Below are 25,444 nucleotides of genomic sequence, written 5' to 3'. Positions count from 1 at the left end.
GCTTCGGCAAGGAACTGTTTATGGGATGAGTCCAAAAGGCACTGTGGCCAGATGCACACCATGATGGTGGACAGGGTCTAAAATTTTTAAAGATGTAGGAGCATCCAAACCATAAACCCTGCAACCATGGTTCAATAAGGAGGACACCAGGGCCCAATAAATATGAATAAGAGCAGCACGATCCGCAACCCAAGATGAAGGGGCAAGGAAGTGGAGAGCATTAAGCTTCTGCATGCTGCTGGTCTTCAGGTGTCTAATATGGCACAGCCAGGTGAGCTTTTTATCAAGGAGGTGGCCCTAGAAACAGGTCATGTCCAGGTGCTGGGTACCTAAGTAGAGTTCCGGATCAGAATGGTCCATGGTATGATAACAGGAATGCATTACCTGCCTTTTTAGAAAAGAATTGGAAACTAAAAGAAACAGCCCATGCAAATACTGGCCAGGTAGCAGCTCATAGTTGGCATTCAGCAGAGGTTACTGATTGGGAGCTGTAACAAATGCAAAAATTGGTGACCTAAAACACAGGGATGACTAGCGGCCCAACCGATAGATAGTGAACTGTTGTGGAAAGCCCACATTCAGGATCTTGTTCAAAGACTTAATGCTGTCATTTTTACTATTCGAATGGTATCTGAAGTAAGTGATCGTTCGACACAAAAATTAGTCTACTTTGCTTATTTTCATTTGCTTATGTTGTATGATATTATATTTTGGGGTAACTCTTCCCATTCTAGAAAGGATATTTTTGGCTCACAAACAGGCAGGTCGGGCAATAAGTGGTGTAAGTTCGCGAACCTGTCAACCCCTGTTCACTAGTCTGGGTATTTTGACATTGCCCTCTCAATATATATTCTTTACTGTCATTTCTTGTTAAATATCAGCTTATTCCCAAGAATTAGCAGCTTTTACTCAGTTAATACTCTGCAGAAATCCAATCTGTATTTGCATCACACTTCGTTAACTCTTCTGCAAAAAGGTGTGCAGTATACTGCTGCATCCATTTTCAATAAGCTACCACAAGAATTCAAAAATCTTAACAGTAATCCAAAAATCTTAACAGTAAACCATGTGGTTTCAAACTGAAACTAAAGAATTTTCTCATGGGTCACTCCTCCTATTCTGCTGAGGAGTTCCTTGAAAAATCAAGCGGAATCTTACATTATATTGTTGATTGTGTTTACTTAAACTTATGCCTTGATTTTTTTTGGGTTCATAAACATTTTATTTTACTGTTATATGTTGTAATTTCATGTACTGATGTGTTCCATGACCTTGGAGATTTGCTCCTCAATTTGGTCCTACAGAACTAGATGTGTAAATAAATAAAAAATAAATAGAGATTACTAAGCAATCTAATGGCAGTGTGGTAAAGAGTGACACTGAACACAGAGCCCTGTGGACACCACTTTCTTGGATCTGTGGGGAACTGAATGAAGTACTGGGTCTAATCCATAACAACCAGAGAGACAAAAACTGACAAATAAAAATCGGGAGAGGGCCTTAAAAGCCCTAGTCGATGGGAGGGGGGGGGGGGGGGGGGGGGATGAGTAAAATGTGATGATACCATGCGATGTTATGTGCCTTACACAGGTCAAAAGAGACTGCAACAAGGTCTGTTGGACTGCTGTTTCCAACCTAAGGAGACAGTATGGTGCGAATCATTCCTTCCGGAAGCCACACTGATAGGCAGACGAAAGGCCCTGAGAATCAAGAACCCAGCATAATCTGTGTGCAACCATCCTTTTAAGCAGTTTACACAGTGCATGTAACTATCAAGAGATGTTGGGTTCTCGCCTGGCTTAGGGATTGGGACAACCGTACTACCTCACCATTGCAAGGGAAAGTAGCTTCGAGCCAAAGGTGACTAAAGACCCTAAGGAGATGCTGCCCAATGTGGTACTCTGTCTGTCTGATGGTGGCAAGGAAATGACAGGATCAATGGAATGTTGCCACTGTCACAAAGCTCATCATGTAATGACCAATCTAGTGAGGCCACAAGATTAGGGGATGAGATCATTACATTGATAGCTGAAAAGGTGCCATGTGCTGCAATGAAGTGGGTAGGAGAACCATCATTCAGGAGGCACAGATCATAGTCTGTGAGAAGATGGTCAATTAGAAGGCTTCTATGGATGAAGCAGTACTCCCTCACAGAGAGTGGTGTGCACTGAAGTCCCCAAACAGGAAGAAAGGTGGAATAGTTGTCGGATCAACATGATCAATCCAACGTCGATAAGTGGCCTCCCTGGAGATAGGTAAATGTTGCAAATGGTAACCACTGAGGTCATTTGCATCCACATCATTATTCCCTCCAAAAATGTAGGAAGGGAAATCAATTCACTGATGACACCTGCACGAATCAAAGTACAGAACCCTGCAGACGTGCTCTCGGATCCAACGCAGTTCTGACAGAATGCACGATAACCACGGAGTGTTGGCGAATGGTTACCGGCAAAGTGTGTTTCTTGGAGGCTCCAGAAGAGGAGGAAGTAAGATGATGTAATTGTGGCAGCTGACAGTAGTATCCATTACATTACCACTGAATGATCATGTGACTGGTGGCCAGGTTAGGGGGAAAGAGGCCAAGAGGGCCCCCTCACTCTGCAGTAGGAGATCACTGCCTGTCACCAGGGGGGATTGGAACCACATCCACAAACACCAGCTTAGAATGTGTGTGTGTGTGTGTGTGTGTGTGTGTGTGTGTGTGTGTGTGCGTGTGTGTGTGTGTGTGTGCGCGTGTGTGTGTGTGTGTGCATGCACGTGCGCATGGGCGCTTTTCCTTCAAAGCTTTTGGTGGCCAAGATTCATTCAAGGTGCTATCCGCATTGAGTGCGGGGAAAGATGAAGAGAAGACAGACATGGGACCCACAGGCCTCAGGTCCTTCTGTCATGGTTTGCCAACAGGCCTTTGGTCCACAAATTGCCAGGTATAGAGATCTACATCTACATCTACATTTATACTCCGCAAGCCACCCAACGGTATGTCGCGGAGGGCATTTTACGTGCCACTGTCATTACTTCCCTTTCCTGTTCCACTCGCGTATGGTTCACGGGAAGAACGACTGCCAAAAAGCCTCCGTGCACGCTTGAATCTCTAATTTTACATTCGTGATCTCCTCAGGAGGTATAAATAGGGGGAAGCAATATATTCGATACCTCATCCAGAAATGCACCCTCTCGAAACCTGGACAGCAAGCTACACCGTGATGCAGAGTGCCTCTCTTGAAGAGGCTGCCACTTGAGTTTGCTAAACATCTCCATAATGCTATCACGCTTACCAAATAACCCTGTGACGAAACGTGCCGCTCTTCTTTGGATCTTCTCAATCTCCTCTGTCAACCCGATCTGGTACGGATCCCACACTGATGAGCAATACTCAAGTATACGCTGAACGAGTGTTTTGTAAGCCACCTCCTTTGTTGATGGACTACATTTTCTAAGGACTCTCCCAATGAATCTCAACCTGGCACCCACCTTACCACCAATTAATTTTATATGATCATTCCACTTCAAATCGTTCCATATGAGGGAGCCCTGTTACTGGTAGAAGCTGTAGAAAGAGACTGCTTCTCTGGCCGGGTGCAGGGAGTACTTCCCAAATAAGGTACTGTGGGAACCAGGATGGAGGAGGTGGTGGGAAATCTGGTCTGGGGAAGGGTGAGGTGGAGGAGGGGGGAGGCAATGTTTGTGATGATAGTGAAATTGACTGCCACAGCCACAGGATGTAGACATTCATATTTCTTCCGTGCCTCAGTATATGACAGATAGTCAATAGATTTGTATTCCTGGGTCTTCTGTGCTTGCTTGACAACTGGGCAAATTGGTGGAGGTGGAGGGTGATGTTCTGTGCAGTTGACAGACAAAGGTTCATGTTTTGGGTCTGCCATGCAGCAGGATGACATGTCCAAAGCACAAACATCTGAAGCACCTCATAGGTGGTGTGGTGTACAGTTTTACAGCACACTTGTACATCATGACCTTAACCTTATCTGGGACGACATTCCCTTTAAAGGGCATGATAAAGGCACCTACATCAGTACAATTATCCTTGGGCCGGTTTTGTATGCCCTAAAAAATGTACACATCACTGCTGGAGATTAGTTCCTTGGAACATGTTAAAAGTTTACCGTGGGACAAAAGGTCATGGGTCAATTGGAATGAAAATAAATCTAATCTCTAGACAATGACATGACTGAAGAGCTGTAGACTGGGCGGCAGGGGAAGTTTTAATTAATAATGAATCATTCCACACTTTCTCCAGAGACTTAACTTCATCGTGGGGTCGTATCTCTCTGCATTAGAATGAGGAGACTACTGGAGCCTTGTGGCCACTAGGGGAAGAAAGTTTGAATTGCTTCATGTGCAAATCTTCCGCCACTGTACCACCGATCCCAAATGGAGGCTCTCAACATGGGTGGCATCCAACCACCGTGACATTTACCTGGCCAATAAACTATTACCCAAAGTCCCCAGGCACATAATCTTTGGCTTGAATGGGAAGTTTCCAGCTCAGGCACCAACAGTGTGATCCCTGCATCATCAGGGGGCTACCACTGTGCAGGTTCTTGATCACCCCCAACACAATGGAATGGCTACTTTGCTGGGTTTTGGGCATAGTTCTTTGCAAGAAAGGAAGGGTGCGTCGCATGAAGATACAATAAGTGGAATATATGCCATGCTGAACGACCTTCCCTGCACAATCTACACTTCTGTAAAATTTGTAAAAGGTATAGCAAGTCAAACCCATCAAAATACCATATAGTTAAGAATGAAAACTTGTAGTATGACAGAAGGGAAGAAAACAAGTGTCCAAAGTCACAAACCAGATCCGAATACAATCAGTACCAAGAAGACCATCCAATGAAAAGACAGAGAGGAAAAATGAATAGTGGAAGGACAGAGTTGTAGCATGGAAAGGGAAGCAGTGCTGCACAAGCCAGGGCCCTGTTGTTGCCAAGGACATATTCACAAAAGAGATGTGAGCTCCCTGGGGGAGGGGGTGGGGGAGAATACAGTGATACTACGAATACAAGCAACGTATAGGGTGTTGCTTTGTACTGTAATATGTAGACTACATATTTTAAGATATCAATTTAACCCGACTTGTCAGATATTATGAGGGTCACTTCAAAAGAAATGCACACTATTTTTTTTTAATCCATCTTTTATTCTACATGTTTGAAAGTTTTACAGTGTGTAGATACATCCCTTAGGAACAATGTTTTCATTTCTCCACATAATTTCCATCCCTCTCAACTGCCTTACTCCATCTTGGAACCAGTGCCTGTATGTCCGCACGATAAAATTCTGGACCAACCTGTTGGAGCCACTGTTTTGCAGCGTGCACAAGGGAGTCATCATCTTCAAACCTTGTTCCACAAAGAGAGTCTTTCAGTTTCCCAAAGAGATGATAGTCACATGGAGCCAGGTCAGGACTGTAAGGCGGATGTTTCAGTGTTGTCCATCAGAGTTTTGTGATCCATGGTTTTTTGACTGACATGTGGCCGTGCATTATCGTGCAACAGCAAAACATCCTGCTTTTGCTGATGTGGTCGAACATGACTCAGTAAAGCTTGAAGTTTCTTCAGTGGCATCACATATGCATCAGAATTTATGGTTGTTCCACTTGGCATGATGTCCACAAGCAACTCCTTCGGAATCGAAAAACATCGAAGCCATAACTTTTCCAGCAGAAGGTGTGGTTTTGAATTTTTTTATCTTCAGTGAATTTGCATGATGCCACTCCATTGATTGCCTCTTCGTCTCTGGTGAAAAATGATGAAGCCATGTTTCATCACCTGTCACAATTCTTCCAAGAAATTCATCTCCACCATTCTCGTACTGTTCCAAAAGTTCACTGCATACCGTTTTTCTTGTTTTTTTTTGTGAGCCACTGTCAACATCCTGGGAACCCACCTGGCACAAACCTTTTTAATGCCAACACTTTCAGTATTCTGCAAACACTCCCTTCCCCTATCCCAACGTAGTGTGACAATTCGTTTACTGTGATGTGTCTGTCAGCACTCACCAATTCGTTAACTCTCTGCACATTGTCTGGAGTGCGTGCAGTACAAGGTCTGCCACTGCAAGGACAATCCTCAATACTGCTGTGCCCGCTTTCATCGCGTAACCTGATTCCCCACCGACTAACCGTACTGCGATCGACAGCAGCATCTCCATACACCTTTTTTAAACCTCTTGTGGATGTTTCCCACTGTCTCGTTTTCACAGCACAGGAATTCTATGACAGAATGTTGCTTCTGATGAATATCAAGTGTAGCAGCTGTCTTGAAGACATGCTGTGACGGCACCACTCACAGGAACAGGTTGAACTGACATGCTGTGATGGTGCCACTCACGGGAATGGGTTGAACTAAGTTTGAAAACATGTGGGAAGGATGTATCTACACACTGTAAAACTTTCACACAAGCAGAATGAAAACTGTATTTTTACAAAAATAGTGTGCATTTCTTTTGGAGTGACCCTCATACAAGTACACAATCTGTATATAATGTAATTACATGAGACCCCATAAAAATCAGTCACTAAGTTTATTTGCTTACAGGACCAAATGAACTCACAAGAAAACAAAACAAAGTTCGATAATACACAAAAAGATTTTCAGAATTATTTTTTCGCATTGCAGCAGAAGGTACTGTGTATGAAACTGGGACTGAAACCTCTAATATTAACTTTTGTGGGAAATGCCATTATCCACAAGCTATCCAGGCAAGATTAACAAAGTATCCAAAAGGTTCACTTCTTTCATGTCTGTCCTATTTTCCGAAACTCACAGTAATTTTTTTGCATATTTTGCTTGACTAGCAGTCCCTGAAGAAAGGATACTGCACGTAAATGGAAAGGACAATGCACATAAATGGATTATCTACAGCATAGGGAGATGTTCCTAGAATGAATCTTCCACTCTGCAATGTGTCCGATTCAAATCCTAGTTTGGGACAGAATTTTTATCCATGAGGAAGTTTCAGAACAACAAACACTCAGATTCAGGGTGAAATATTCACTCTGGAACCCGTTATCTAGGCTGCAATACCCTTTCATCCAATAGAGCTAATCAAGCAAAGTATGCATGGAAGCTACTGTGAATTTTGGAAAATAAGAGAGGCATAATAGCAGAAGTGAAGCTGAGGGGTCAGGCCAGATGTTGCGCTTGACAGCTCAGTCATTAAAAACAATGTCTGTGTTAGTAACATACTCCATGAATCATTCTGCATGACAGACATTCATGTCACAAATTAATTTGTACATATGGCTATTTTTATAGATTTTTTAATATACAGAAGTGAGTTAGTAATTCCTACCACCACCTTTTACACATTACAATAATAGAAATTCTTCTATGGAATAGAAGGAGTTGTCAAGGGTAAACTTTATCAGTTTGTTATCAAATTTTATCAAATTGTAGTGGTTTATTTACAACAAACTTCATAAGAGAATAAATATACTATGAGTAGGTAGTCAAAATGCCCAACTCCTTTAATTATCAGATGTCTATGAGATGATCATGGGTGAGAACCACATATTATTCTCATGGCACATTTTTGCGCAATGAAGACTTACTTTCTTAAAGATGAGTTACTCTAGAACATTATTCCAAAAGTCATTACTGAATGAAAATATGCAAAATATTTCAACTTACTGATTTCTCTCTCCCCCAAGATTTGTAATGATTCTAATTGCAAATGTGGCTGAACTAAGTTTAGGAGTTCCAAAAAGTGTTTTTTCCAATTTCAATTCTCATCCATATGAACCTCTAAGAATTCTGAAGTTCCCACCCTATTTATTATTACCACACCATGTGTAACATTTATCATTGGTAGTACCTCTAGAAGTGCAGAACTGCATTTCCTGGATCTTTTTAAAATTGAGGGTGAAACCATTTGCAGAAAATGAGTCAATAATACTTTTTAAGAACTTTGTTTACCATTTCTTCTGTTTCTGTACATATGCTTGGATTGATTACAATACTAACGTCATATCCAAAAAAGAACTAATTCTGCTTGTTGTATACTACATGGAATATTGTTTACATACACAAGGAATGGTAGTGGGCCTAAGACTGAACCTTGGGAAAGCCCATATCTGATTTCTTCCCCCCCCCCCAGCCAGAATTATGTCCTTGAATTACAAAGTACAACTTTCTGCTTTCTTTTGGTTAGATGACATCATCCACTGGTTGGCCATACTACCAATCCCATAAATTGTTAATTTATCTAGGTGAATACTGAGATTTACAGTTTCCGATCCCGGTAGCAGAGTGTTCAGCGCGACAGATTTTCTCCGCTCAGGGACTGGGTGTTTTGTCCTAATTATCATCTTATCATCCCCATCGATGTGCAAGTCGCTGAAGTGGCATCAAATCAAAAGACTTGCACCCAGCGAACGATCTACCTGACAGGATGCCCTAGTCACACAACATTTACATTTTTTATTTACACAGTCAAATGCCTTAGAGAGGTCACAGAGAGTACCTACTGGTGCTATTTTACTATCTAAAGTTTGTGAAATCTGGTTAGTGGACATGTAAATGGCATTCTCAGTAGAGCAAAAACCCTTCTGAAACCCAAACTGTGATTTGCTAAGGATACAATTGTTGGTAAGATGAAGATACTATTCTAAAATACAGGGTGATTCAAAAAGAATACCACAACTTTAAGAATTTAAAACTCTGCAACGACAAAAGGCAGAGCTAAGCACTATCTGTCGGCGAATTAAGGGAGCTATAAAGTTTCATTTAGTTGCACATTTGTTCGCTTGAGGCACTGTTGACTAGGCGTCAGCGTCAGTTGATGCTAAGATGGCGACCGCTCAACAGAAAGCTTTTTGTGTTATTGAGTACGGCAGAAGTGAATCGACGATAGTTGTTCAGCGTGCATTTCGAATGAAGTATGGTGTTAAACCTCCTGATAGGTGGAGTATTAAATGTTGGTATAAACAGTTTACAGAGAATGGGTGTTTGTGCAAAGGGAAAAGTTGTGGACGGCTGAGAACGAGTGATGAAAATGTAGCACGCATCCAGCAAGCATTTGTTCGCTCAGCTCAAACAAGAAGCACAACAATTCATATTTCAGCAGGATGGAGCGCCACCACATTGGCACTTATCTGTCCGTAACTACCTGAATGTCAACTACCTGAGGCGATGGATCAGCCGCCAGGCAGCCCGTGACAGAGCACTTCATCACTGGCCTCCAAGAAGCCCTGATCTTACCCCCTGCGATTTTTTCTTATGGGGGTATGTTAAGGATATGGTGTTTCGGCCACCTCTCCCAGCCACCATTGATGATCTGAAACGAGAAATAACAGCAGCTATCCAAACTGTTACGCCTGATATGCTACAGAGAGTGTGGAACGAGTTGGAGTATCGGGTTGATATTGCTCGAGTGTCTGGAGGGGGCCATATTGAACATCTCTGAACTTGTTTTTGAGTGAAAAAAAAACCTTTTTAAATACTCTTTGTAATGATATATAACAGAAGGTTATATTATGTTTCTTTCATTAAATACACATTTTTAAAGTTGTGGTATTCTTTTTGAATCACCCTGTACATCAAAAACTCAAACATTTTGGACAATGACGTCAGCAGTGAAATAGGTCTGTAATTATTGACATCTCTCTTATCACCTTTCTTAAAGAGAGGTTTAACAACAGCATATTTCAGTCTCTCAGGAAAGTGCCTTGAGTTAAATATCATTACCAGGGTTGCCACAAATTTCCCCAAGTGAAATTCTCTAATATTTCGCTGATTTCCAGACAAGTTCTAGCATTTTTCCCTGACAAATTTTGAGACTGATTGTTTGATTAATTGAGACAGTTTATGGGACCAAACGGCAAAGTCATCAGTCCCATGATTCCAAACTTACTCACAGAAGAAAGAGGGTCTGCTAAATGTGGATGGATCCAGTCAGAGGAGTCAAACTATAAAACAAGGAAGTTAAAACACACACAGCAAAAGGCATAAAAGGTTAGACCAAATCTAAAAATCGAAAAAAGAGTGGTCTTTCCACAGGAGAGTGGTCATGGGGTCCCAGAGTGAGAAAACATGAAGAGAGGCCCCAATCGCAACCACCGTGCCCCTGCTCCAGGAGTAAAGCAAAACCTTGTATCTGGAAATAACTTTTCATGGAGGAAACTGAGGACCAGTTCTACCATCCGTGAATTGTCAGCTATTATTAAGGAAGACTACACTTAACACGAATGGCCAAAAGGAGGGGACATTCCACCAATATATGGGCTACTGTCAGTCTGGCTCCACAACCATATTGTGGGGGTAGGTTCATTATGCAGGAGGAAACAATGGGTGAAGCTGGTATGACCAATGTGTAGATGGCATAAAGCAGTGGACTCCTTCTGAGAGGAGTGGAAAGAAGAGCGTCAAACTGCAGTAGCCTCCTTGATTGTGCAGAGTTTATTACTGAGAGCAGTTGCGCAACAGATATAATTCCACTTTTGGGCAAAGAGAGATAGATCCACATATCCACAGGTGGAATCATGAAAGGAAACAGGGGATAAGTATCAGCTTTTCTAGCCAAATGGGCAGCCAGTCCATTCCCTGGGATACCCACATGACTTGAGACCCAGAGAAAGAAAAATGAGCAGGGGCCACAGCCAAGGGAGGAGAGAAGGTCATGGATAGCAGAAACCAAAGGATGACAAGAGAAGCAGGCTGCTCGTTGAGTCAGTACATATTACAACACTGTGGAGGAAGGCCTGAGTAACAAAATGGAGGGTCCTGGTAATGGCTAGCAGCTCTGCTGTGAACATACTACATGATTCCAGGAATAAATTGTGTTCTAAGCCAGTAGGAGAGATGAAAGCATATCCCGTTTTATCTATTGTCTTAGAACCATCAGTGTAGAAGATGATAGCAAGGATAGAATCTACAAGCCACTGGAAGCCCATGGGGGAGGGGGGGAGGGGGGGGAGGGGGGGAGGGGGGGGGGGAAGAGACCTTAGGACCCTGGAATAGGTCAGTCCTAATCTGTGGTCTAGGCACCATCCAAGGGAGGTGTGAGAGGAAATACATGGGGTGCATTTCAGTGAATGGAGATCCCAACAGAGGGAAGTGAGACGCTTTCCAACCGGCAGTCCCATCTATGGGCAGTGATCAGGAGGGAGACGTCCCTTGCTTGTAAAGAGGACAAGGTACACAGGATGGTCAGGGAATCTGCGAATGGCAATTGCATAAGAGACTAGGAGTTTGCTTCATTGTATTTGTAGAGGGGGAATCCCCCACTTCTGTGAGGAGTCTGAACGGGACTAAATACCAAGACGCACCTCACGATGGTGAATGGGATCAAGTATTTTCAGAGTGGAAGAAGCCACTGAGCCATATTCTAGTCTGGACAAGACCAGAGCGTACGGTAAAGATGGAGAAGAGTAGTATAGTCTGCACCCCAAGATGTGTGGGCCAGGAGGCAGAGAGCAGTAAGCTTCCGCATGCATGTGGTCTTCAGGTGGTGAATCTGTGGCAACCACGTCAGCTTTTTATCAAAAATAAGGGGACTGTGCTACAACATCGAGGAGCTGATCACCTAAATAAAGTTCTGGGTTGGAGAAAATTGGAAGCCATGGGAGATAGCAGAGGTACATTGGATGGCACCTTGGAGCTGGCACTCACCACACATTATCAAGTGGGAGCTGCACCAAATGCAAAAATCGTTGACATACAACAGTGGGGTAACCTGAGGGCCAACAGAGGTTACAAGCCCATTGATGGCTATGAGGAACAGTGTGACACTTAATACAGAACCCTGTGGGATACTGTTCTCCTGAATCCGAGGGGTGCTGAGTGAAGTGCCAACTCGAACTCAGAAGAGCCGGTGGGATAAAAACTCGTGAATAAAAATCAGAAGGGGGCCGTGAAAGCCCCAATCATGCAGGGTAACAAAAATGTGATGGCACCAAGCCTTGCTGTATGCCTTATATAGATCAAAGAAGCCCACGACAAGGTGCCAACGGCTAGTAAAAGCCTGTCGGATTGCAGTTTCCAATCTAAGTACATGGTCAGTTGGAGATCGTCCTTCCTAAAACGCCACACTGATACAGGGAAAAAAGGCCCCGAGATTCGAGTACCCAACATAGATGGAAGCTAACCATCCCTTCAAGCAGTATACAAAGTACATTCATCAAGCTAATTGGTTGGTAGCTGTCAAGAGATGTTTGGTTCTTCCCAAGCCTAAGGATGGGGATAACTAAACTGCCTCACCATTGTGAGGAGAAGGCATCCTCTAGCAAATGCAGTTGAAGACTTTGAGCATATATTGCCCCTGTGTAATTTCTAAGTGTTGAATCATTCGGTTGTGGACGGAATCCGGGCCTGGGGCCATCTCATGTGAAGAGGTGGGAGCCTGCAAGAATTCCCATTCAGTGAAGGGTTCATTATAGGGTTCAGCTTGGTGAGGGTTGAAATGAAGGGGAGGTCTGTTCAATTCTGTGTTTGTGCTGGAGAAAGAAAGCAGGATAGTAAGAGGGTGCCGATGCTCTCATAAAGTGTGACACAATGTGTTTGAAAAGGACCAATGGATCAGTAGACAGAGCATCTTGGAGGATAAGCCCCTGGACAGCTGACTGTCACTGGTGGCCCAGAAGGTTACAGAGCTTAGACCAAACCTGTGATGAAGAGCCATACATCTCCAGGGATGAAACGTAGTGCTCCAAGCATTTCTTTTTACTTCACTTAGTAATGTAATGAGCCTTAGCATGGAGATGCTTAAAAGCAAGGCGGCAGGTCTGTGAAGAATGTCATTTAAATCGCTGCAGCACCTGTCGATTGTCCTAGACAGTGACTGTTACATCCTTGGTCCACCACAGTACTGGTCAACAAGGAGGGTGACCTGTGGATAGAGGTACAGCATTATCAGCAGCATGAAGAATAGTGGCAGAGATGCCCTGCAAGACTGCATCAATGCAGTTCAAGAGAGAGGCATTGAAGTGCACAGCAGACGTACGTAATTGCCAACTGGCCCTGTGAAATGCCCAAATTGGGGACTTATCTGCCTGGCGTCAGCACGGGAATGGCCCGGAAAGTGGTCTTAGTCACAAAGATGAAAATGGGTTCACCACTGCAGGCACACTATGAGAGCAGGGGAGGAGATTATTGAGATTGATACCAGTAAAGGTTCCATGAGTGGCACAGATATGTGTAGGGAAACAGTCATTGAGGAAACACAAACCGAAGTTTGTAGTAAGTCGGTCAATTAGAAGACCCCTACCCACGGCAGTGGTGTGCACTGAAGTCGCAAAGAGAAGATACAGGGGACGGAGTTGCTGTATTAAAGCAGACAGTTCAAAATAAGGAAATGGCCTACCTGGAGGGAGGTAGACATTGCAAACTGTGATTGCCAGAGGTGTCTGCACTCTTAACTGCTATTGCTTCCGGGTTGGCATGAAGGGGATCCAGTCAGTAATGACATCGGTGCAGACCAAAGTGCAGACCCCTCCAGACACTACCCCGGGTCTGGTGCGATTCCAACAGAATACCAAATAACATATAATGTTGGTGGGTGGTCATCACAAAAGTGCATTTCTTGAAGAGCAAAACAGAAAAATGAGTACGAATAAACAAGACATTGTATTTCCGGCAGGTGACAATAATATCCGTTGCAATTCCACTGGATTATGGTGTGGTGAGAGTCCCAGTGAGGCATAAAGAAGCCAAAGATAGGTCATGTCACTTGGTTGGTGGTCATCACCAACAAGGATGGGGTGACATCCATAAAAACTGGGTCTCGATTCGGGATGAGGTAGAAGTGGTGAAGCCCTCCAGGAAGCTGGGGAAGCCTGATCCTTTGACTTGTGCTGCTGCTTCTTCTTCTTCTCCCTTGGAGGGAGGGAGGAGGCATCATCAATAAGGGAACAGATAGCAGTGACGGGATCGGGCAGAGAGCGAGTGGTTTTGGGGCCCCAGAACACAGGTCTCTCCTCCAGCCTCACGGTGCAAGCTTCCTGTCCTGAGAACGCCAGGGAGGTGTGTTCTGGATGAAGCCCCATCTCTAGCAGGAGCCAGCGAAGAGGATGTCTCTCCTGGCCGACGAGGAGGATGAGGAGAAGGAGGAGGAGGACGAGGAGCAGTTCCTGGAGGGGAAGGGACAGTAGCTGCTGAGGGTGAGGAAAGGGAAGGAGGCAGGATGGGGGTAAGGGGGAGGGGTGGCAGGGCAGATGTAACTGAGGCAAAGGTAGAGGGGAGTTTCACAGAGTGAAGTCTGTCAAACTTCTTCCATGACTTAAAGTAGCTGAGATGGTCAAGGATCTTTATTCCATGTTTTCTTTTTTCCTTCATATACATTGGGCAGTCCGGTGAGTGGGGAGAATGATACCAAAACAGTTTACACAGTTAGGCAGCAGGGTGCAAGGGCTCCCCACATGAAGAGGGCAGCCACAGTCACCACAAATGGAAGTGGCATCACATCGCGAGGACATGTGGTCGAACTTGAAGCAATGGAAGCAACACAAGGGAGGTGGAATGTATGGTTTCATGTCACATCTGTACACCATTACTTTGACCTTCTCAGGCAAGATACCCCCTCAAATGCCATGATGAAAGCACCACTGTCTGCACTATGGTTCTTAGAGCCTTTCTGGACACAAGGGGCAAAATGAACAACACGTCAGTCCAGATTAGCCTTAAGTTCTTCATCGAGCTGGAGAAGGTCCCTTTGGAAAATTACATCCAGTGTCATATTGAGTGGCTTGTGAGGGGCAATAGTCATAGAGATGTCTACTAAATGGCCGCACACACAGAGGGAGGCTGACTGGCACAAGCTATCTATATAAGGAGAGAGCCAGATCTCGCCTTACTTAATGACTCAACTTCACCGAACTTGTCCTCAATATGATCCACAAATAAAAGGATTTTGGTGGTGGCAAAAGGCTCCCAGTCAGTCCTGATACAGACCAAGAACTGTGGAAAAGGTTCGCCTCAATCCGGCAGGACTGGCTCTCCTCCCAGGGTGTATCCAAGGAGGGTAAGGCAGAAACAGGAACTAAGACAGAACTGTGTTGAGGAAAAGACACAGCTGCAGGAGAATGGACAGAGAGTAACACATTTCATGTGCCAAATGCCTGCTCTGGCACCACCTACTCAGAACAGGGGCTCACCTTGTGTGCACCACCCAGCCATAGCAATGGCTTTCTGGAACAACGGTCGATGTCGGGAGTCTTGACGCCCCAAAAAGATGGGCAACCACTCCTAGGCTTGCACAAGATGTCGTCAGCATAGGTACCAGCAATGTGATCCCAGTGTTGTCAGGGAGCTCAGCCGGATGGGTAGATAACAGCCCACCACCCGGCCTGGCTACTAAGCTAGTGACCTAGCAAAGAGGCCAAAGGGTTTTGGCCGGGAGGGGGGGGGGGGGGGGGGGGAGTGGGAGAGGAATCCACCTCAAAGATGCTAAGGAGAGAGTTCTTGCCCATCTGGTTCACAATACAGATTTCAAATTTGGAGATGGAGATCAAACCCCTGTGGGGGAAAAAATGAAAGCCAAAAAGGAGGAGAAAAAGCAACCAACCAAAACTGTGAAGCAAAGCCATGAGGATGGCAAGAATGACATAAATAAGAACACCAAGACAATGAAAGAAAGGAGCAAAGGGAAAGGAAGGAGGATAGGAAAGGAGATGGTAGGGGACAGTAAAGCAGCTTGGAAAAGAATAAAGGCTGTAATAGCTCTGGGACCCATGCTCGCCACACATGTACCCACAAAAGAGCTGTGGTCTCAAGGGCAAGTAAAGACATAAATTGACAAAAAATGTAAGGACTTCTGTATTTCTAAATGTGTGAGTAAAAATCTTAAGTACTAACATCAACATCTTTTGCAATGAACTGTTTTTAGATGGAGAAAGCAAGCCATATGGTATATACGTTTCATTAAGACCAATGATGTTATTTTATTTCAACAAAATAAAACAAAGGAAAGGAAAAGGAATGTTCCAGTTGAAATATCAATAATATTTTGAAAAGGTTAGATTACTACACACTGTAAAGATAACATGTTGAGTTGCAAATAGGCACAGTGAAAGACTATTATACAAGGAGCTTTTGGCCAATGCCTCCTTCAGTAAAAAGAAAACACACACACATTCACACAATCCAGACTACCTTCTGGCTGGAGATAGTGGTCACGTGAGTGTCAGGTGTGCTTACTTGTGCGAATGTCTGTGTTTTCTTTTCTGAAGAAGGCTTCAGCCAAAAGCTAAATTTTTAACTTCTTTCCATTGCATCTGTCTGCAGCTCAATGTATCATCTTTATGCTGAGTAGCAACTTAACCTTTTCATAATATTGTTGATATAGGCACATAATCTGCATCACAATACTCATCAGGGACCTGTTCTCTGTATACCATGAGTTTTTTGAATTTATCTTACTAGTTATGAGGAAAATTGCATTATTGACAAAGTGCTTAAATACTGGGCATATATAAACTTTGGGCTGTACTACATACCAATCTGGTAGCACAACTTTTACTTGGCATTCACATTTGTCAGCTTCACCAATTCTCAACAAAATTATCACCTTCAATTCTAACCAAGATCTCTGGCTAAGCTACAGATCGGTCCATCACCATAACCAAGATTTTTGTGGGTTCTAGTACCACATGTAGCCTTTTTCTGTAAGCCCTACTACTATTACACTACCGATGTCATTGTAGATAACATGCAAAAGTTGGAGACAGGCACACCTAAAAGACACCTAGACATAAGCTTTTGGCCACAGCCTCCATTGGAAAAAGGAAGGCTGTGGCCGGAAGCTTATGTAGAAGTGTCTTAATTGTGTCCACCAGCAGCTTAGCATGTTATCTTTGCAGTAAGTAGTAATCTATCTTTTCCTACATTGTCGATATTCCTGCCTGGAGTTTCCATAATTTCACTGTAAAAATTATTATTATTATTTTCTTGGCCTAATACTGTATCCCCATTTTGTGCCATTTGCTAAGAAAGCAGAAGAGATGATAATGAAACTTACATTAATATACGCGTACTGTGCAAACAGTTATCGAAGTATCTTTTTCCTTATAGAGGTCTGCATATATGTGTTAGAACTAGCAAAGTCTTAAAACATTACCCCTGTAAGTTTAGTTTTCCAAAAATATTATACTGTAGCTTGTTACTGATCAGACATATGAAGAACTAATTGATTTCTTCCTTTTGAAACCATCTACAACTCTTACATGCACTGCAAAAATAAATGAACTAAGAGGCTTGCTTTTTGGTGTCATTTTTCTAGGTAAGGTTGTAATGCATATGTGGTTCTCTAACCTAAACACTATCTATCTCTTCTGTTTCACTGTTTGAAAAGAATATTTATAAAGGCTGTAGAGTACTGAATTATAAAACCTGAACCCCATCAAAAAGAAAGGAAAAAAAAATTGTAACAATCCATATGCCTTCAACAGTCCTCCAATGTTTACAAATATCTTGTTAGTTAGCTTTTCAGCCATATAGAAAGGTACACATTGTTGTTCTGTAAGTTATACATTCCTCTGTAAGGCCAAACTCTTTTGAGACTGCAAGTGAGGGACCACTCTCAATTTATTCTCGTGACAAAGAGCTGGCCAAAAACCGAAATGGAAAGCTCCAAGATATTTAGCGAGTCATGGAATGTATGTTGGAAAGACAGGTTAGAGGCCATAGGAGGTGGAGTTTCATTGTAGTTGACAAAAATACTGTCTCTATTGAGGTTGAAGTCTAATATGACAGTTAAGTTATCTGGTCGCATACAACATGTCTAGGTGAAACTGAGTTAACTGTTGGATGTTTTTACCGGTCACCCAATTTTCCTCCAACAGTTCTGGAGTCATTCAAAGAAATGTCTATGGTCAGTAACACAGAAATACCCGATCATGCATCACCAGTTAGCTTTAGCCTCTGGAGTATAGACTGTGATGTCAATGGACTCATTGCAGGAGATACAGACAGACAGTTATGTGAAGTACTTTTGAAAACTTTTCTGAAAACTGTCTTGAGCAGCTAGTTTGGCAGCCAACATGTAATGGAAAACCTTGGGCCTTGTAGCTACAAATAGGCCAGACCTCATCGAAATCAGTAAAGAAACAGGGATTAGTGATCGTGATGTCATTATAGCAACTATGGTTATAAAAGTTAATAAATCAGTTAAGGCTAGGGGAGTGTTTCTGCTGAAAAGAGCAGATAAGGAGTTGTCAATACTTCACTTAGACAGTGAATTCACATCTCTTAGTTACAGGAAGATGGATGTAGAGGTATTGAGGGCGAAGTTTAAGTAGACTGTAAATTGTGGTCTGGAAAATTTTCAAAGAGTACTCTACAGCATTGGCCCCTACTTAGCTTGCATTTACTTTGAGTCACTCAATGAGCGCTAAGTCCCAAGCAACTGGAAAGAAGTGCATGTGACTGCTGCGTATAAGGAGGTCAAAGGAATGGAACTACAAAATTAGTAATATTGCTTTGCTGCAGAATCCTTGAACATTTTCTCAGTTCTTATATAATAAAGTTTCTTGAGACCCACCAGCTTATTTCCATGGTTTCTCACATGACATACTGCGAACTATGGATGAAGGGCGACAAGCAGATTCCATATTCCTAGATGTCTGGAAAGCATTTGACACTGTGATCCAATGCAGGCTGTTAAAAGAAGGTACGAGTATGTGGATTAGGTTCACAGGGTCGACAGAAGCGTCCGATCCCACACGTCGGCTTTGACCCATGACGTAAGGGTGTTGTCGTGTGTGACGTCATGACGGCGCGGAGTTTGGTTTGAGTGTGGCTGTCTCCAGTTCTGTTTTATCTTATTTTATTTACTTTTCTGATCTGTTCGTTCTATCTCGTGAGATTTTTTTTAAAATTTAAAAACACTTATTACTTATGTTAATTATCTGTTTCCTCCAATTTCTGTTTTAGTTTATTATATTTATCTTTCTGATCTGTTCGTTCTATCCCGTTAGATTTTTTTTTAAAAAGACAAAAAACACTAATCAGCTACTGAAGCATCTTTATCTTATATGGGTTGCAAGGGTTACGACCCCTGGGGAGGTGGGTGGGTATTCATGCATGGCTGTCTTCACTTACACGTTGTAGCTACGCAAGGCGTCTAAATTTGTTTATATTTAGTTTGCCCCCCACCCAAAACACCCCATTTCCCGCGCTTGTCCCGTTAGTGTCATTAGGCTTCTTGTGGAAAGTGTGTGTGTTTGTTTTTGTTTCCGCCATATTTGTGACGTCATGGGTCAAAGCAGACGGGCGGGATCGGACGCTTCCGTATTTCAGGTTCACATATATACGAATGGCTCGAAGATTCTTAAATTATAGAAAGCAGTATGTTATCCTTGAGGGTGAGTGTTCATCAGAGACAAGTGCATCAGCAGGACTGCCCCAGGAAAGTGTGACAGGACTGCTATTATTCTCTATATAGATAAATGATTTGGTGGATAGGTTGGGGAGCAATCTGTGCTTGTTTGTGGATGCTGCTGCTGTGGTGTACAGTAGGGTGTCGAAGTTGAGTGGCTGTAGGAGGATACGAGATGATTCGAGACACAATTTCTGGTTGGAGTGATGAAACGCAGCTAGCTCTAAAGGTAGAAAACTGTAAGTTAATGCGGATGCGTAGAAAGAGCAAACCTGTAAAGTTCAGATGCAGTGTTACTAAAGTCCTGCTTAATGCAGTCAATTGATTTAAGTATTTGGGCATAATGTTGCATAACGTTATGAAATGGAATGAGCAGGTGAGAAAAGTAGCGAAGGCATATTGTCAACTTCAATTTATTGGGATAATTTTACAAAAGGGTGGTTCATCTGTAAAGGAGACCACATGTTGGACACTGGTGTGACCTATTCTTGAGCACCGCTCGAGTGTTTGGGACCTGTACCGAGTTGGATTGAAGGACGACGTTAAAGCAATTCAAAGGCGGCCTGATAAATTTCTTACTTGTAGGTTCGAACAACACCTAAGTGTAATGGAGGTGCTTCAGGAACTCAAATGGGAAACCCTGGAGGGAAGGTGACATTCTTTTCACAGAACACTATTCAGAAAATTTGGAGAATCGGCATTTGAAGCTGACTGCAGAAAGATTCTGTTGCCTCAAACGTACATTAAGCATAAGGACCACAAAGATAAGATACGAGAAATTAGGTCTCATATGGAGGTATATTGACAGCCGTTTTTCCCTTGTTCTATTTGCGAGTGGAACAGGAAAGTAAATGATTAGTATAGGTACAGAGGACGCACCGCCATGCGATGTAAGATATTGATGTAGATTTGTAACTATCAGAAACAAAAAAGAATAGAAAATTATAGTGGATTATTGTGTATGTTTTCTTCAAATTTCTGAGTGTGTATTGCAGTGTGATTTCACATACCAGTACAAACTACTTTCATCTTGCATATTATGAAACAAAAACATTAATCAGCTCTGTCCATCATTTCAAACTATTTTAACTTTTGCATGACAACACCATTCAAGCAATTAAAATCTTTAACCAACTCACAAAACACTATCAGTGGTAAAATGGTTTGACACATTTATTGTAGTATATAAACAGACTGGTGACATTCCCAACTGAAGTCCAGACTATTTACTATCAATACCTACATATACAGGGTGTTACAAAAAGGTACGGCCAAACCTTCAGGAAACATTTCTCACACACAAAGAAAGAAAATATGTTATGTGGACATGTGTCCAGAAATGCTTACTTTCCATGTTAGAGCTCATTTTATTACTTCTCTTCAAATCACATTAATCATGGAATGGAAACACACAGCAACAGAACGTACCAGAGTTACTTCAAACACTTTGTTACAGGAAATGTTCAAAATGTCCTCCATTAGCGAGGATACATGCATCCACCCTCCGTCGCATGGAATCCCTGATGCAGCCCTGGAGAATGGCGTATTGTATCACAGCCGTCCACAATACGAGCATAAAGAGTCTCTACATTTGGTACTGGGGTTGCGTAAACAAGAGCTTTCAAATGCCCCCATAAATGAAAGTCAGGAGGGTTGAGGTCAGCAGAGCGTGGAGGCCATGGAATTGGTCCGCCTCTACCAATCCATCGGTCACCGAATCTATTATTGAGAGGCGTATGAACACTTCGACTGAAATGTGCAAGAGCTCCATCATGCATGAACAACATGTTGTGTCGTACTTGTAAAGGCACATGTTCTAGCAGCACAGGTAGAGTATCCTGTATGAAATCATGGCAGTGAATCAAGGAAGTACAGTACATACTGACGAAACTAAAATGAGCTCTAACATGGAAATTAAGCGTTTCCGGACACACGTCCACATAAAATATTTTCTTTATTTGTGTGTGAGGAATGTTTCCTGAAAGTTTGGCCATACCTTTTTGTAACACCCTGTATACTGTTGTTCTACATACCATGAGCAATTTACCAAACCAGAAATTAAGAGAAAATATACATTCGTATAATACAGGAAACAGGAAACACATTGATGTACCTTTTCAATGTTTAACTAAGTCTTTAAAAAGCTATCATGTAATAGGTTCCAAATGTTGTAATAAATTTTCTCTTTGTAAATTCGATTGTTCTATTGAAAAGATCAAGCCCAAACTGTACGAGTGGCTCGTCGAGCACCCTTTTTATTCCCTTGATGAATTTCTTGATTGCAGTCAAAAACAAATAATATTATAAAATTTGGCTGCTACTGATATACTACATTAATTATTTCATTGGCAGTTCTGGTTACCTATTTGTTAGTAGCTAGTAATACACATTAATCTGTTTTTCTCTGCACAGTTGCAAAGGGCAGTTATTATAATGTGATGTAATATTTCTTTGTATATAATATGTTTTCCTGTCTTGGTATTCTGACTTTTTCCTGTATTTTGTACTGGTAAATTCTGATTGATTTGGTTGTACTACCTCACTTTACATATTGTATCTCCTGTCTATTGACTATTTATAAAACTATTGTAATATTGTACTTATAACTCCTGCATATAATTTTGTAATTTGACGTTGTCTATTGCTTCTGTAAGCTTAACGACAATAAAATCTTTATTATTGTGAATGGTTTTCTGTACTGAGTGTTTATAAGTTTTACTGTACATGATCACCTACAATTTTTTTTGAAAATACAATCTCTAATGACATGGGACAATTGTTCTTTACTATTGATCTGTATCCCTCATCCTGTGAAGTGCCGGTAAGTGACATTACACGCCTTTGCTAAACAACATTTGATTTCTTCATAATCACTGGTAGATCAAATATTTTTAAGGCATTTAACACTGAAAACTTCTTTTTTCAATGTACCAGAATTCTGTAAACATGTTTTGGAATGATGTATAATACTGTAGCATATACATACTGAGGAAGTGTTTAAATCTAAAACATCTGCTATTGGGAGTGGAAAAAAGTTACCGAAAGTGTCTGGAATTTGGAACTTGTCTTTGAACAGTTCATTATTGACCTTAAAATAATTTTATTCATTGTTCGTTTTACCTGTCTTCGCTTGTTAGGGTAACCACAATTTTGATACATACAGAAATATTTGTTTCCCGTAATATCTCGCCTTATTGACCAATTCTACACGAAGGCAGGAAAAAAATAACGAATGGCGAGATATAATACTACTGAAGAACCATTCCGGTTGGTTTGCTGTCAGCACCGAATGAACGCTCATAAACACTCCAAACTGAAACTGGGAATAAAGCCTCGTCTGAGAATTTTATAATTTCGACACCATAACAAACACGCATTCAAACAGTTTGAAGTTGCTAACAGAATTACGATACATGAAAAATAATACCACAAGGGAGCAATACTTTTTCGAAGGGGAATTTCTGATTCCAGCACTGACACATCTACTAACTCCGTCCTTGCAAATATACATTACATCAAGCAGAGAAATCAAAGAAGTGCTGATGCTTCTTGACTGGGTCAGTTAACACACATTTCTAACATGCCAAAACGTTTTAACGACGTAAGTGATATTACAGCCATTTAAAGAAGCAAAGATTACGCCCAGTCGTCATACTGCCATGAAAACAAAATCACAATCTCATTCCCGGTGTAACGATCACAACTGGAATAGGAAATATCTTGCTAGAGGAGGAGAAAACAAGGTTAAGCGCAAACAATGTGTCTTGTACTGACTGAGGTCATCCAGCCGTATGACGAGCACTTCTTCCAGAATGACCGGGCCGCTTATTCTGCCAGCTTCCCCTTTCGGCCGTTGCTTGAGAACCAGATGCCTCAACAGTTCGGCGTCTATTACTCCGGGCTCCAAGTCGTCACTCATTTGTGCTGGTTATTATCTAATAGTGCCGTCGAATTGTTCCTTGTTTCAGAAGCTCTGCCAGCGCCACTGTTCACCAGATGTTCAAAGCATATATTAGTTGTCGTCACGGCAACGTACTATTTATTTATTTGATCTCCGGCAGCTAACGGTCGTTCAGCTAGCTGAAAGTTAAGTAACAAATTGAAATGCAATATCGGTACAAACCATAAATTGATGACATACCGGGAATGGTGATACAGTTGTAACAAAGGACTTTAGAAGCCAGCTGTTGTTCGACATGCATGTAACGTGTTATACAATAAGTTTCAGTACTTTAACAGAAAAGAAAAGAGAACAACATACAGTAACAACATTGCCGATTAACAATGTTGCAACGACACAAATAAAGATATAGTACATTTAACACAGACGTTCAACACCCTGCGCAAATATTTCGTACAGTACAGTACTTCAACAAATATAATCGTTCTGGCACCACAAGTTAGTACAGAAAACGAAAAAGAGCGCTAGAAATACAAATGTTCAGGCCCTAATTTGAAATAACTATATGTGTAAAATACATATCAACATGAAACCACAGTTAACCCAATGCTGACGGCTGATATATTACCACAAAAAATACATGTAGGATTACTCAGTGAAAGCAAAATGGTGGCAATCGTGCGAAACTCTACCTTCAAACGACGTAATTGTTGCAAAAAAGATTGTTGGTACCCAGTATTGTACTCTTAACAAAAATAGTTTTTTTTAAATTTAGCAACTGTGGGCGTATTATACAGGGTGGTCTATTGATCGTGACCGGGCCAAATATCTCACGAAATAAGCATCAAACGAAAAAACTACAAAGAACGAAACTCGTCTAGCCTGAAGGGGGAAACCAGATGGCGCTATGGATGGCCCGCTAGATGGCGCTGCCATGGATCAAACGGATATCAACTGTTTCTTTTTTTTTTAATTGGAACCCCCATTTTTTATTACTTATTCGTGTAGTACGTAAAGAAATATGAATGTTTTAGTTGGGCCATTTTTTTCGCTTTGTGATAGATGGCGCTGTAATACACAAAAGTATAAGTACGTGGTAATGGTGGTATCACGTAACATTCCGCCAGTGCGGACGGTATTTGTTTCGTGATACATTACCCGTGTTAAAATGGACCGTTTACCATTTGCGGAAGAGGTCGATATCGTGTTGATGTATGGCTATTGTGATCAAAATGCCCAACGGGCGTGTAGTATGTATGCTGTTCGGTATCCTGGACGACATCATCCAAATATCCGGAACGTTCGCTGGATAGTTACGTTATTTAAGGAAACAGGAAGTGTTCAGCCACATGTGAAACGTCAACCACGACCTGCAACAAAGGATGATGCCCAATTAGGTGTTTTAGCTGCGGTAGTGGCTAATCCGCACATCAGTAGCAGACAAATTGCGCGAGAATCGGGAATCTCAAAAACGTTGGTGTTGACAATGCTACATCAACATCGATTGCACCCATACCATATTTCTATGCACCAGGAATTGCATGGCGACGACTTCGAACCTCGTGTACAGTTCTGCCACTGGGCACAAGAGAAATTACGTGACGACGACAGATTTTTTGCACGCGTTCTATTTAGCGACGAAGCGTCATTCACCAACAGCGGTAATGTAAACCGGCATAATAGGCCTATGCATTATTGGGCAACGGAAAATCCATGATGGCTGTGACAAATGGAACATCAGCGACCTTGGCGGGTATGGTGCGGCATTATGGGAGGAAGTATAATTGGCCCCAATTTTATCTATAGCTATCTAAATGGTGCAATGTACGCTGATTTCCTACGTAATGTTCTACCGATGTTACTACAAGATGTTTCAGTGCCTGACTGAATGGCGATGTACTTCCAACATGATGGATGTGCGGTACATAGCTCGCGTGCGGTTGAAGCGATATTGAATAGCATACTTCATGACAAGGGGAGTGTCTCCCGACAGTACGCACTTGGCTGTTTTGACGTTTGGCTGCCGGAGGTCACGTGACTTGGCTGCGAGGACGGTTTTCATGCAGTTGCAACCGTGAAGACTGAAGGAATTAGTTAAGCTTGAAGTAATTTCTATCTTATGTTTTAGTCCTTCATGTTCAATAAACAGAATAGTATAAAAGTTCCGCAGTAGGCCCATATTGAAATTTACGTAATTGATATATG

The 25,444-nt window shown here is 42.2% G+C and overlaps 1 protein-coding gene across 1 annotated transcript in view; it reads right to left on the bottom strand.

The window, feature by feature from the left end:
* LOC124778029 (dynein regulatory complex subunit 3-like) overlaps positions 1-23,257 on the bottom strand; it is a 182,720-nt gene extending 159,463 nt beyond the window's left edge. Inside the window, exon 1 of the mRNA XM_047253614.1 lies at positions 23,113-23,257. Coding sequence (XP_047109570.1) covers positions 23,113-23,257 — 145 coding nt within the window. The remainder of the gene's footprint in view (positions 1-23,112) is intronic.
* Positions 23,258-25,444: the final 2,187 nt, after the last annotated feature.

The sequence above is a fragment of the Schistocerca piceifrons genome, chromosome 1, assembly GCF_021461385.2.
Source record: "Schistocerca piceifrons isolate TAMUIC-IGC-003096 chromosome 1, iqSchPice1.1, whole genome shotgun sequence".
Taxonomy (NCBI): Eukaryota; Metazoa; Arthropoda; class Insecta; order Orthoptera; family Acrididae; genus Schistocerca; species Schistocerca piceifrons.
The sequence above is the reverse complement of the archived record's forward strand: the minus strand, read 5'-3'. Positions and strand labels throughout refer to the sequence as shown.